The sequence below is a fragment of the Vicia villosa genome, linkage group LG7 (genome assembly GCF_029867415.1).
Source record: "Vicia villosa cultivar HV-30 ecotype Madison, WI linkage group LG7, Vvil1.0, whole genome shotgun sequence".
Taxonomy (NCBI): Eukaryota; Viridiplantae; Streptophyta; class Magnoliopsida; order Fabales; family Fabaceae; genus Vicia; species Vicia villosa.
In genome coordinates, this window is record NC_081186.1 from 105,261,844 (window position 1) to 105,275,979 (window position 14,136).

The following is a 14,136-nucleotide window of genomic DNA, read 5'->3' on the forward strand; positions in this document are numbered from 1 at the left end:
TGACCTCGGCTCAATACACTGTCATTGGAACGGACGCATGGGAGATTCTAAATGGGAAGCGCCTAGTTGACCACTTTCTCACTAGATGGGCGAGGTTGGCGCGTAATGCAACCCTCAAAAAGGGGTCTCGTACCAATGCCGACTTATAAACATCTCCGCCGTCATCCCCTCTCAACTGCACTCATGATCAAGCAGACTTCAGAGCCGGAATGTAAGATTTTGCTGAGAATATTGCAATGTACCCAAAGTTGACTTACCAATAACTTTACTTTTTCATGAATTTGACAGTGGAACTTTTAAAAACTAATTACAAATTACAATAAATAAATAGACTTTTGTTTGGCCATATGATTGTGTGGTTCTGGTTCATGATAGCAGTCCAAGTAGACTTCTCTACTGTTAAATGTTGAAAATGAATAATTGAAGTCATCACATTACAAACACTTCAAATCTTAAAACCATGTCATCCACTCTATTCAACTTAATGGGTTATAATTCTTCTTCTTCATTCGATCATCAATGGATACATGATGTGTTCATCAATTTTAGAGGGAAAGATACTCGTAAATCTTTTGTTTCTCATCTCTATGCTACACTCACAAACGCAGGAATCAAAACTTACATGGACAGTCAGATTCACATGGGAACCGAGCTAGGACGAGAACTGTCACGAGCAATAGAAGGCTCTCGTATTTCTATCCTTGTTTTCTCCAAAAACTACACTCAATCTAGTTGGTGTCTTATTGAGCTTGAAAAAATCATGGAATGTCACAAATATAATCGCCAGTTGGTTGTCCCAGTGTTTTATGACGTTGATCCTTCGGTTGTGCGCCACCAGAAGGATGATTTTGGAAAAGTTTTGACAGCTACCGCAAATAAAATAGAGTTTCGTTCGGGAGGAGAGGAAAAGAGGGAATGTGTTCTGTCTAGTTGGAGGAGTGCACTCACCCAAGCTGCTAATTTCTCTGGTTGGGATGTTGCCAATTACAGGTAAGTGTACATCAACACTTGCTAGTTTTTTTGGGTTTTTATTTTATTTTTCACAAAGCATGCTCACTCTGTGTTTTATACTTATTAACATATAAGGAGTGAAGGTGAACTAGTGCAGCAAATTGTTGAGGATGTTTTGGCTAAGCTTGACGGAAAATTCTTGTCTATTACCGAATATCCAGTTGGATTGGAGTCCCGTGTTCAAAATGTGACTGACTTTATTGAAAATCAAACAAAGAAAATTTGTATGATAGGGATATGGGGAATGGGCGGATCTGGTAAAACAATCGAATTCATCGCAAATTTGTGGAAAGAAGTTTCATTGAAAATGTTAGACAAGTCTCTGAAAAGGGAAATAGAGAGATACATAGTATTGCGTTAGGGACCACTACGATTGAGAAAATACTTGGGGGGAAAAAAGCACTTGTTGTACTTGATGATGTGACCGCTTATGAACAATTAAAATCTCTATGTGGAAATGCTAAATTGTTTTGTCCGGGAAGTGTATTAATTGTTACAACCAGAGATGTACGCGTACTTAATTTATTGAAGGAAATGAATGAAAGTGAGTCCCTCGAGCTTTTCAGTTGCCATGCTTTTAGACAACCTAGTCCAATAGAAGATTTTCGTGAACTCTCAAGTAACGTAGTTGCTTACTGTCGAGGATTACCAATTGCTCTTGAAGTCCTTGGTTCTTACTTATCTGAGAGGTCAAAAGAAGAATGGATTAGTGTACTCTCAAAACTAAAGAGAATTCCCAATGATCGAGTGCAAGAGAAACTGAGAATAAGCTATGATGGTTTAGAGGATGATATGGTAAATGATACATTTCTTGACATATGTTGTTTCTTTGTTGGCAAGGACAGAGCCTATGTTACGGAGATACTAAATGGTTGTGGACTTCATGCTGGTATTGGAATAACTCTTCTTGTAGAGCGGAGCCTTGTAAAAATTGAAAAGAATAACAAGCTTGGTATGCATGATTTAATAAGAGACATGGGAAGAGAAATTGTTCGGGAAAGTTCAGCAAAAACACCTGGGAAGCGTAGTCGATTATGGCTTCACCAGGATGTAAATGATATTTTGACAAAAAATTCTGTAAGAACTTTAGTCACCCTCTATAATCTTATCATTATCATGAGACTCTTTGTTACTGAATTATTTTTTTCTATGTAACTATCGGCTCAAAATTGTAGGATTCATAATCAAAGATGCCAAGACAACGCTGTTGTAGGCTTTAGCTTTATATATCACTTGAATCTACAACGAAAAAAGGTCCCCCCTTACTTTTCTCTGGTTTTTTCTTCATCTTTAGGGAACAGAAACTGGAGGGTTTGGTTTTGAAATTGGAAAGAAGCTGCAGAGTTTGCTTCAGTGCTAATTCTTTCAAGCAGATGAAGAATCTGAGACTTCTACAACTTGATTGTGTTGACCTCACTGGAGATTACGGGTATCTTTCTAAAGAACTGAGATGGGTCCATTGGAAAGAATCCACCTTCAACTCTATACCCAATGGCTTTTATCTTGGAAATCTTGTTGTTATTGAGTTAAAACACAGCAATATTAGACATGTTTGGAATGACACCGAGGTGTGATAATATTTTCTTTTGAAACTGAAAATTGATGAGAATAACAATTATTGTCTTGCCACCATTTCATTTTCAATTTTTTCTCTAACTTTTTTAAACATATGACTTCTTGTAGTTGTTGGGGAACCTAAAAATTCTCAATCTCAGTCATTCCAAGTGCTTGACAAGCACTCCTGACTTTTCAAGATCGCCGAATCTAGAAAAACTCATCATGAAGGATTGTCCAAATTTGTCTGTGGTACACCACTCCATCGGAGATCTCAATAGTCTTCTAATGATAAACTTGAAGGACTGTACAAGTCTTAGCAATCTCCCAATGAAGATATATCAATTGAAATCTTTGAAAACTCTCATCCTTTCTGGATGTTCAAAGATTGACAAGTTGGAAGAAGACATAGTGCAGATGGAGTCCTTGACAACACTGATCGCAAAAGATACAGCTATAGAAGAGGTGCCTTATTCAATAATAAGATCGAAAAGCATCGGATATATATCCCTATGTGGCTACGAAGGATTATCACGCGATATATTTCCTTCTCTCATTTGGTCTTGGATGTCACCAACAATGAATTCGCCACCCCATATTTTCCAATTTGGAAACATGGCTCTGTCTCTAGCTCCCAACAATGTCCAGAATAATAACTTGGGCTTTCTGTCACCAATAATTAGGAGCCTTTCACAACTCAGAACTGTTTGTGTACAATATCGCTCCAGTATCGAACTAACTCAAGACTTACGAAAAGTGCTTGAGAACCAATATGAAGTAAAATTTTCCGGATCAGAAACATCAAATGCATCACAAATTTCAAATATTTCCTTGAGATCGCTTTTGATTGGAATGGGAAGTTGCCACACTGTCATCCATACTCTTGGCGAGAGCATATCAAAGGTTATATATCTATCCTCTTGGAATTTCTATCTTTTTATTATTATATTTTACTATGTTAAATCTAAATTGCTATGAGTAGCATTTACATCTGGTCAATATTTTAGATCAGGTGTCCCCTTTCAAAGCACATTTTCTTTTAGTATCATACTGTTGTTTTCTTTAACATGTTCACCTTTTGGAATTTCAATTGACACTCACTTAAAGCACATTCTAATAACACAATTACGTAGTTAACTAAGCACACGCCTATGATACAGGGATTGACAACCAATGATTCGAGCGATTTTTGCCTTCCGGGTGGCAATTATCCTTCTTGGCTAGCCTATACAGGTGGACGTTCGGCAAAATTTCATGTTCCTAAGGATATTGATTGTCACCTGAAAGGAATAGTTTTATGTGTTGTTTATTCATCGACGTCTGAAAACATAAGAGCTGAAAGTCTAACTAGTATCTTGATCATCAATTACACAAAGTGCACCAACGAGATATATAAGGGAGACACAACAATGTCCTTTAATGATGAAGATTGGAAGAATGTAACAGCAAATCTAAGACCTGGTGATGAAGTTGAAGTCTTTGTAGCTTTCGGCCATGGATTGATTGTTATGGAGACAGGTGTTTATCTAATATATGGCCAGTCAGTTACAACGGAAGTTGAACAATCAATTCCTACGGGAGTTGATTCATCAACTTACATGGAAATGGAGCCATTAGCCGAAGAGAGCGTGCAACTATCGCCTTATGTTCAAGTGGAGGCATCCACTAATGTTAAAATCAATCTGTCACCGGAAGTGAAGGTGCAGTCACCACCTATCATCAAAATGCTGCCATCCCCAAAGGCCAATAAAAGTATATTCACAAGACTTCCTAAAAGAATGTGTGCATGTTTATGCTTGAACCTGCATAGTGATAAAGGTTTGAACAATATTTGATTAGGAATTTGGAATACAAAGCGTTCTTCCTATTCTTATCATTTCTTTGTCTTTTTTCTTACAAAATTTTATTTATAAATTAATTAGTGATTGTTAATTTTTATAATAATTTTAAAGTTGTTTTTGAAAAATAGTTATCATCTTGGTGTTTAAGTAAGAATTAATTTGTGAAAGAATCCTTACTAAAAAAAACACATTTATAAAATTAGGTAACAAAATTTTGGATAAAATAAAAAAAAATTCAGATAGTTATCTCGCATGTCTATAGGAATGCTAATAAGTGTGCGGACTGTTTAGCCAACCATGGATGCACTGATAAGAGATTTATCTTTTTTGATACAGCTCCTGATTTTCTTAGTGATCTTTTAGAGCTCGATGCTGTGGGGATTTCTATTCCCTTAGTTGATTTGTAGTTGTTTTTTTTTTTTTTTTTCGGGCTTTTTTAAGCCCTCAGTATTATCAAAAAAAAAAAAAAATTCAGATAAAACCCGTTCTAGAAAAATTTAAATCTCAAACCGGTTCTGAGAAATATCCAATATCAAACTAGTTCAAACAAAAAAAAACTCATTTTTAATTCTAAATCGATTTTAAATTGAACTGAACCAAATTAAAATTAATTTAAAAAAAGTAAATATATGATTTTTGGTTTAATTTTACAACCATGCACATAGGGGTGGCAAAACGGGCCGGGCCCCGCCGGGCCGCCCGCGCACCCGCCAAAAATTGGCGGGTTGGGTTGGGATTTTAGGCTCGCCGCTCGCCAAAGCCCGCCCCGCCAAAACCCGCTGCCCGCCATACCCGCCCCGCCAAAGCCCGCCGCTCGCCAAAACTCACTCCTCCTCCAAAACTCACTCTTTTTTTAGTTAATTATAGTAATTGCAATTCTTGATGGTTTATTTTATACATTTATTTATAAACATATGTAATATTTTTTAGAGTAAATTTGTTAAAAAATTACTTTTATAAAAAATTGTTTTAAAAAATAAGTGAAAAGTTTAATTAAAAGGTAAAAAAAACATATTAATCTATTAAAAAAATATAAATAAAAATAGGCGGGTAAGCCCGCCGCCCGCCAACCCGCCATCTTGGCGGGACGGGCATGATTTTGATGCCCATTTTACTTGGCGGGCATGCCCGCCCCGCTCGTTTTTTGGCGGGCATAAGACAGAGCGGGCGTCGGGCGGGGCGGGCGGCCCGTTTTGCCACCCCTACATGCACACCCTGGTCAAAATTATATTCACGTCAAAATTTGGTTTAAAAAAAAAAATTGTAGTATAAAAATACTAATTTCTTAAAGACCTGAAAAAACGAGCGCCTGGTCTCAATATTCCAACTATCTACCACCCAATTATTATAAGCTAAGCTTTCCATACTCCGACTTCATAATCTCTAAGAGTTGACTTGAAAACATCTCATCGAAGATCAATGCCTTCTTCATCCTCCTCCTCCGCTCCTCAATTCGTCTACGACGTCTTCCTCAACTTCAGAGGCAAAGACGTTCGTCGTAGCTTCGTTTCTCAGCTCCACAAATCCCTCACTGATGCCGGAATCCACACTTTTCTCGACGACGAGAGCCTCGAAAAGGGAACGGATCTTGAACCAGAACTAATGCGAGCAATTGAAGCTTCTCGTATTTGCATAGTGGTTTTCACCAGAGCTTATATCACATCTACTTGGTGTCTTAAAGAGCTTGTTCATATTATGAACTGCTGTAAAACTACTGGACAGATTGTTCTGCCTATATTTTACCATGTTGAAGCGTCCGAGGTGCGTCATCAGAACGACGGTTATAGAAGAGCTTTGCAAGCAACTGCAAAAAGAAGAAGCTCTGGAGGGGAAAGAATGGAGCATATGTTATCCAAATGGACCACTGCTCTAAACGAAGCTGGAACTATAATTGGATGGGATTTCCAAAATTTCAGGTTACTTTTTTTCTTTCTTTTTCTCTTTTTGATTAAAAGTGACTCAAACGTTGTATAAAAGTGAATTTAATTTAAAAATAACTTTTAAATAGAATCAGATCTAGAGTCCAAAATCAATTATACTTTTACCAAATCAAATAGGTTAAAATCACTTTTATCACTTCCAAAACATAGAGTTTGGTCAAAATAGCGGTTAACTTATAAGCTATCTAGTTTATAATTTATGACTTGATAGCTGATGATCAATAGTTTATAGTTGATGATGGTTGATAGTTATAGAGGATAAACTAATTGAAGTGATTGGTAAAATTAACGGTACTACTAACTTATAAATGGTAAAATGACATAAAAAATATTTAATACATAATTATTTCAATTTAAATTAAAATAAACTAAAAAGGACAAAAGTGTGTTTTTGATAAAATAATAAGGATAAAACTGGAAGAAAAAATGATAAACTATAAGCTATAAGCCAAAATGTTATTTGAAATAACGTCTGAAAAATAAATATAAGTTAGTAAAATAAACTATAAGCTCGTGATGAAAACACCGTTATTAAACAGATCTAAACTATCATATGAAATTTTAAGCCATAAGCTTAAAAATGTGTCTTATCAAACAAAGTCATAGCTAATGCATGTTTGGTTCAGCGACGACGATGAAATTGATTTTGTAAAATTGATTATTATTATTATTAAAAGTAAATTGAAGATAAAATGATTTGTGCTGGCATACATTCTTGCAAAGTGAGTTAAGAATTTTAGATTCAAAAGTTATAAATCTTAGTTTGAGGTAAAATCAATTTTAAAGGGAAAATCAATTACACTTCAGAAAAGCAAAACATGTCAAAAATCAATTATATTCATTTACAAGAACAACTTCAATAATCAATTACACATTAAAGGAATTTTATTGCGGAATGAGGCATACTTTTCAGCTTATAATAATCTTTCAAATAATTTATTTATATTCATTCTTTGTGTTTTATTGAAGGAATGAAGTTGAGTTAATTTCTGAAATAGTTCAAGATGTTTCCAGAAAGCTAAAAAGTAGATTATTGAAAATTACCGAGTTTCCAGTTGGATTGGATACCCGTGTGCAACAAATGATTCACTTTATTGAAAAGCATTCAACCAAAGTTTGCTTGATAGGGATCTGGGGTATGGCTGGTTCTGGTAAAACAACAACTGCCAGAGCTATCTACAACAATTTTAATCACAAATTTTTAAAACACTGTTTCATTGGAGATATTCGACAAGTTTGTGAAAGAGGTGATGGAGAGATTAATCATTTACAAGAACAGCTTCTTTCAAGTGTTTCGAAAACAAATGAAAAGATACATAACACTCCAGACGGGATAGCCACAATTGAGAAAAGATTTATTGGAAAAAAGGCACTCGTTGTACTCGATGATGTGAGCACATTTGAGCAAGTAGAAGCCCTATGCGGAAACAGTAAATGTTTTGGTTCGGGAACTGTATTGATTGTTACATCCAGGGATTTGCGTATACTTAAGTTACTTGAAGTCGACCGTATCTATAGTATAAAGGAAATGGACGAAAGCAAGTCTCTTGAGCTTTTCTGTTGGCATGTTTTCAGGAAACCAAATCCAAAAGACGAATTCGTTGAACTCTCAAAAAGTATAGTTGCTTACTGTGGAGGATTACCACTGGCTCTAGAAGTTATTGGATCTTACTTGCGTGGCAGGCCAGAACAATTTTGGGAATATGTACTATCACAATTAGAGAGAATTCCAAATGATAAAGTGCAGGACAAACTCCAAATAAGCTATGAAGGTTTAGAGGATGATCTTCAAAAGGATATATTTCTTGACATTTGTTGTTTCTTTATTGGGAAGGATAGGGCCCATGTTTCAGAGATTCTAGATGGCTGTGGACCTTATTCTGATGTTGGAATAACTGTCCTCATAGAGCGCAGCCTTCTAAAAGTCGAAAAGAATAACAAGCTTGGAATGCATGGTTTGCTACGAGACATGGGAAGAGAGATTGTTCGTAAAGAATCAAAGAAAGAGCCTGAGAAACGTAGTCGATTGTGGCTTCACAAGGATGCACATAAAGTATTGACAGATAATAGTGTAAGAACTTTCTCTGTATATAATTTGAAACTTTTGAGTGTGTTTGCATTGTAATGCTCAATTGCTCATTACAAACATGTTTTCTTTACATGCAGGGAACAAAAACGGTGGAAGGATTGGTTATGAATTCCCAAAGCACCAACAAAAACGGTGTAAGAACTTTCTCTGTATATAATTTGAAACTTTTGAGTGTGTTTGCATTGTAATGCTCAATTGCTCATTACAAACATGTTTTCTTTACATGCAGGGAACAAAAACGGTGGAAGGATTGGTTATGAATTCCCAAAGCACCAACAATGTTTGCTTCGAAACTGATACATTCAAGGAGATGAAGAATTTGAGACTTTTACAACTTCATGGCGTTGATCTTATCGGAGATTTTAAGCATCTTTCTCAAGAACTGAGATGGCTCCATTGGCAGGGATTTACTGGTGAATGTATACCTGGTGACTTTAATCTGGGAAATCTAGTTGCTTTTGAGTTAAAGCGCAGCAATATTAAACAAGTTTGGAATGAAACAAAGGTGATATATAGTTATTTTATTTTGAAACTAAAAATTTGATAACAATAGTGTTGTAAACTCAATGAAAATTTCATTTTTATTTTAAACATTTATCTTTTTCAGCTGATGGAGAAGCTGAAAATTCTCAATCTGAGTCATTCCAAGTACTTGACAAGCACTCCAGACTTTTCGAAATTGCCAAATCTAGAAAAGCTCATTATGAAAGACTGTCCAAGCTTGTCTGTGGTACACCAGTCCATTGGGGATCTGAGGAATATTCTTCTGATAAATTTTAAAGATTGTACAAGTCTTAGCAATCTCCCAGAGACGATAAATCAATTGAAGTCTTTGAAAACTCTCATCCTTTCCGGTTGTTCAAAGATTGACAAGGTTGAAGAAAGCATAGTGCAGATGGAATCCTTGACAACACTGGTCATAAAAGATACAGGTGTGAAAGAGGAGATGTATTCAGTAGTACGATCAAAAAGCATCGGATATATCTCTCTTTGTGGATATGAAGGATTATCATTTGATGTTTTTCCTTCTGTTATTTGGTCTTGGATGTCACCAACAATGGCTTTGTCTTTAGCTTCCATCAATGTACAGAACAATAACTCGGGCTTTCTAACACCAATTGTTAGGAGCCTTTCACAACTCAGAACTGTTTGGATACAATGCCACTCAAAGGTTCAACTAGCCCAAGAATTACAAAGAATTCTTGTTGATCAACATGATATTAATCGTACAGACTTGGAAGACTCGCTCGTCTCAAATCTTTCCTTGAAATCACATTTGATTGGAATGGGAAGTTGCCACACAGTCATGGATACTCTTTGCAAGCGCATACCACAGGTTCCTACTCTATCCTTTTGGCTATTTCGTTTCAACTAGCTTCTTAGTTTCAATAGCATAATTGTATAAATAACTACATATGCTTATGATACAGGGATCAACAACCAATGATTCGAGCAATTTTTTCCTTCCGGGTGGAAATTATCCTTCTTGGTTAGCCTATACAAACGATGGACCTTCGGCACCATTTCATATTCCTAAGGATATTAATTGTCTCATGGAGGGAATAGTCTTGCGTGTTGTTTACTCGTCAACATCTGAAACCATGGCAGTTGAATGTCTTACTAGTGTCTTGATCATTAATAACACAAAGTGCACCATCCATATATACAAGCGAGACACAGTGGTGTCCTTTATTGATGAAGATTGGAAGAATGTAATATCAAATCTAGAACCTGGTGACGATGTCGAGATTTATGTGGTTTTTGGGCATGGATTGATTGTTAAGAAGACAACTGTTTGTCTAATATATGGCCAGTCAGTTATTATGGAAGTTGATTCATCAATTAAGATGGAATTGAACGTGCTGCCGCAGCCGTTACCTGAAGTGAACATGCAAACATCGTCTAATGGGACAGTACCAAAGGCCAATAAAAGTTTATTTTCAGGATTTGGAAAAAAAATGGGTGCATGTTTATGCCTGAACCAGCAAAGAGATAAAGATTTGAACAATTTTTGAATCCTTTGTCACAAATGGGATTCCTTTGTTTCATTGAATCAGGATGGAGGGAAGCATTGTGTTTTATATACATAGGGGACATGTCGAACTTTCCATCTCATAATTTTATTTTTTTATTTCGTTTTCGTACGAAAATCCATTTATATTTAATTCATATTTAATTGGTTTTACGTGTTTGGACTATAGGTTCAAAAAGTTGTCTTTTGTAGAGTGAGTTTAATTATGCTTCAATTGCATCTATCCATTTTACCATTGTATTCTATTTTAAACATAATTTATCGAGATCTATTTATTTTCATGAGTGACAGGTACCTCATCAATCTCTTATAGAGATGAAATGTTTATTATGTCCGAGAATTCTTTTAGATTTTCTATATTCTCACTTGGGTCATCTTTATTCTTAACTCCCTTTCTTGTTCGAGGATTTTTTATCTTTTGAACCGATTGGTATACCACGCTCAGGTGTGGTTGAGATTCATTGGATTGTCCAACAGGAATATCAATTTTTATTGGAACATTTGCAGCTGGAATATGATTTAGTCACACCTTTTGGATCGGTGAATGCACCTGATAATTGATTTGTTAAGTTTTGCAGATGAATTATCTTTTCAACTTCTAGTTCACATTGCTTCGTTCAAGGATCAATATGAGATAATAATAATTCATTCCAAGTGATCTCTTTTTTCAACTTATTCTCTTTCCCTAATGCTGAAAATTTTGATTCATCAAAATGACAATCAGCAAAACGAACAGTGAATAAATCTCATGTTGGTTCAAGGTACTTTACAATAGATGGAGATTCATATCCAACATATATTCTCATCCTCCTTTGAGGACTCATCTTATTGCGTTGTGCTAGAGAAATTGGACAATTTAACATGTCACCCCTTTTATTATACATGTCACCCCCCACATTTGTTTAATCCAAAATTACCCTTGAATAAGTTAGTGGGGGGTGAAGCATGAAATTTCCGGTATATTTTTTGCAAAAAAAAATAATAATAATTTGTTCTACCGGGAATTTGAAATTTTCGGTATGAAATTTCAAAAAAAAATCCGATAATTTTTTTAAAATTTTCGGTATATATTTGAAATTTTCACTAAAAACTCACGAAAATTTCTAAGAATTTGGTATTTTTCGAAATTTCCGGTAGAAACGGATATTTTTTAAAAATTAATGACTTTAGGCAAGGGTTTAATGGTTAAACTATACCCCTTGGGGGGTGGCATGTTAAATCGTCGAGAAATTGGAACATACATCGCATATTCAAAAATTCTTAGATGGACAATATTAGGTTCTTTACCAAAAACTAATTGTAAAGGGGAAGAGGTGTGGTAACTCGTTGGCCTGATGCGAATCAATGTTGCGGCATGCAAAATTTCATGTCCCCAAGCAAAAACTGGGAGTTTGCATCTCATAATAAGTGGTCTTGCAATTAATTTTATACGTTTAATAAATGATTCTGCAAGTCCATTTTGTGTATGAACATGTGCTATTGGGTGTTCAATGTCAATTCCAATAGACATACAATACTCATTAAATGCTTGAGATGAAAATTTTGCAGCATTATCAAGACGTATTTTTTTGACAGGATAATCGGGGAAATGAGCTCTTATTCAAATTAGTTGAGCTAGCAATCTCGCAAGTGTCTGGTTGTGAGTTCACAACAAACAAACATGTGACCATTTAGTTGATGCATCAACTAAAATCATAAAATATCTAAATAGTCCACATGATGGGTGTATTAGCCCACAATTATAATCATGTATACTCTAAAAAACTGATAGATTCATTTTCAATTTTTGTTGGTGAAGGCTGAATTATCAACTACCTTTGCGAGCAAGAACTGCATGAGAACTTATTTGATTGAATAATTTTCTGATTCATTAATTGATGACGGCATGAATTTTCAATTATTTTTCGCATCATTATATAACCGAGATGACCTAACATGTCATGCCAAATTAGAAATTTATCATTATTTGTAAACTTCTGATTTACAGTTGTATGTGCTTCAATTGTACTAATATAAGTGAAGTACAAGCCAGAGGATAAAGTCAATCGCTTTTCTATTACACATTTTGTGTCCGAATTGTGTTTTGTAATATAAAGATATTCAATCTCTCCATCATCTCCAATAAGGTAATCAAATAAGATATAATAGGTTGAATAACTAACATATTTTATGAAGGTAAAACAAACAACATTATTTTAATGATTAGATATAATATTTAATCTAAAGTAAATAAGTTATATATATATATATATATATATATATATATATATATATATATATATATATATATATATATATATATATATATATATATATATATATATTATGAAGGTAGATATAATTTAAATATAATATTTAAGCTAAAGTAAATAAGTTATTTATATATATTGTCTTTACTAACGAGAATTTCTGCCTCCGTCCTGCTTAATGACCGGTTACAAAATTCACAAAAGAAAGTTTTTGGATGGCCGTTTAAGAATTTGTATTTTAGTTTTTGCTTTTGTTCATTAATGATTTACTTTATTTTTGTGCATTTATTTAGAATGGAACTTATGACTAATAAGTTTTTCCCCTTGGTGTAAGAACAATCGAGAGTAAAAGTGACATATTTTTCACGACGCCCTTCATTATCTCACATAAGAAATCAAGTTAAATCCCATTTTAATTGCATCATGACTAATACTCTATTTTTCAAACAAATTACAAATTGTTCTTAATTAATATGAAACAATAACATGATTTTTATTGCATCATGAAATAAGCACTATCAAATATAAAAATTGACACTTGGCATCAGAAGGTTGGGAAGAGATTTGAAAACTTAAGAAATATAATATACAATAAAAAAAACACATGAATTAACATGTTTCATACCTCAAACACACATCAAAACTATTTTGTAACAAAATTAAAAGGAATTTTTTCGAAGAAGAAACAAAAAGGTAAAAAAAAAATTAACAAAGAGAATTAGAACACGAAGAAGACGACCATAACATATTAGAACGATAGTAGAGAGAGCAACAATTGTGACGAACATCAGCTCAGTGAAAGCAAGTTTTTTAACTAATGGTTTCTACTTTCTATGTTTTTTAGTTTGATTCTAGATATGTATTTTGTTGAAAGGAATGAAGTGTAAACAAAAATAGAGAATAATTAAACCGATATAAAATTTGGACTTAATGATGGGTGGGATAAAAAATTTATAGCATAATTATATCCATTGAAGAGGGTATGGGTACTTTTCTAATGAAGAGATTATAAAATCATCTTTGGGACTTTACAAATTAACTTGTTTGTTTACCCGTGCGAGGCACGTGACAAAATTTCTTAAATTTACTAATGTTTTATAATTATTTATTGTTTATAAATATAGTTATAGTAACATTAAAATTAGTTAAATAATATAATATATTTTTGTTAATTGAAACAATATTAAAAAAATTGTATATTAACTTTTAACAACAAAATTAAATAACAAAGAATTGGTAAGATACTAATAAATTTTTTATTTAATTTCAAATACTCTATAAATAAAATGAACATAAAAAACGAGTCCTGAATAAATTAAAAAAAATTAAATATTAAATACAAAACATTTCGGAAAAAAATGATCAGTAGGTAGTCATGAGTAGAAAAGAAAATATATATTCATAGTTGTTTTATTATAAA

The 14,136-nt window shown here is 33.9% G+C and overlaps 1 protein-coding gene and 1 pseudogene across 1 annotated transcript; both read left to right on the forward strand.

Moving 5' to 3' along the window:
- The first annotated feature begins 375 nt into the window (after positions 1 to 375).
- On the forward strand, positions 376 to 4,425 carry LOC131616380 (disease resistance protein RPV1-like; annotated as a pseudogene).
- Positions 4,426 to 5,683: 1,258 nt separating this feature from the next.
- Positions 5,684 to 11,032, forward strand: LOC131616383 (disease resistance protein RUN1-like). Its single transcript, XM_058887702.1, has 6 exons — positions 5,684 to 6,322; positions 7,316 to 8,417; positions 8,513 to 8,569; positions 8,665 to 8,940; positions 9,043 to 9,771; positions 9,866 to 11,032. Exons 1-6 carry the CDS (start codon positions 5,826 to 5,828, stop codon positions 10,448 to 10,450), a joined length of 3,246 nt encoding a protein of 1,081 aa, XP_058743685.1. The 5' UTR covers positions 5,684 to 5,825; the 3' UTR covers positions 10,451 to 11,032.
- The last annotated feature ends 3,104 nt before the right edge of the window (positions 11,033 to 14,136 follow it).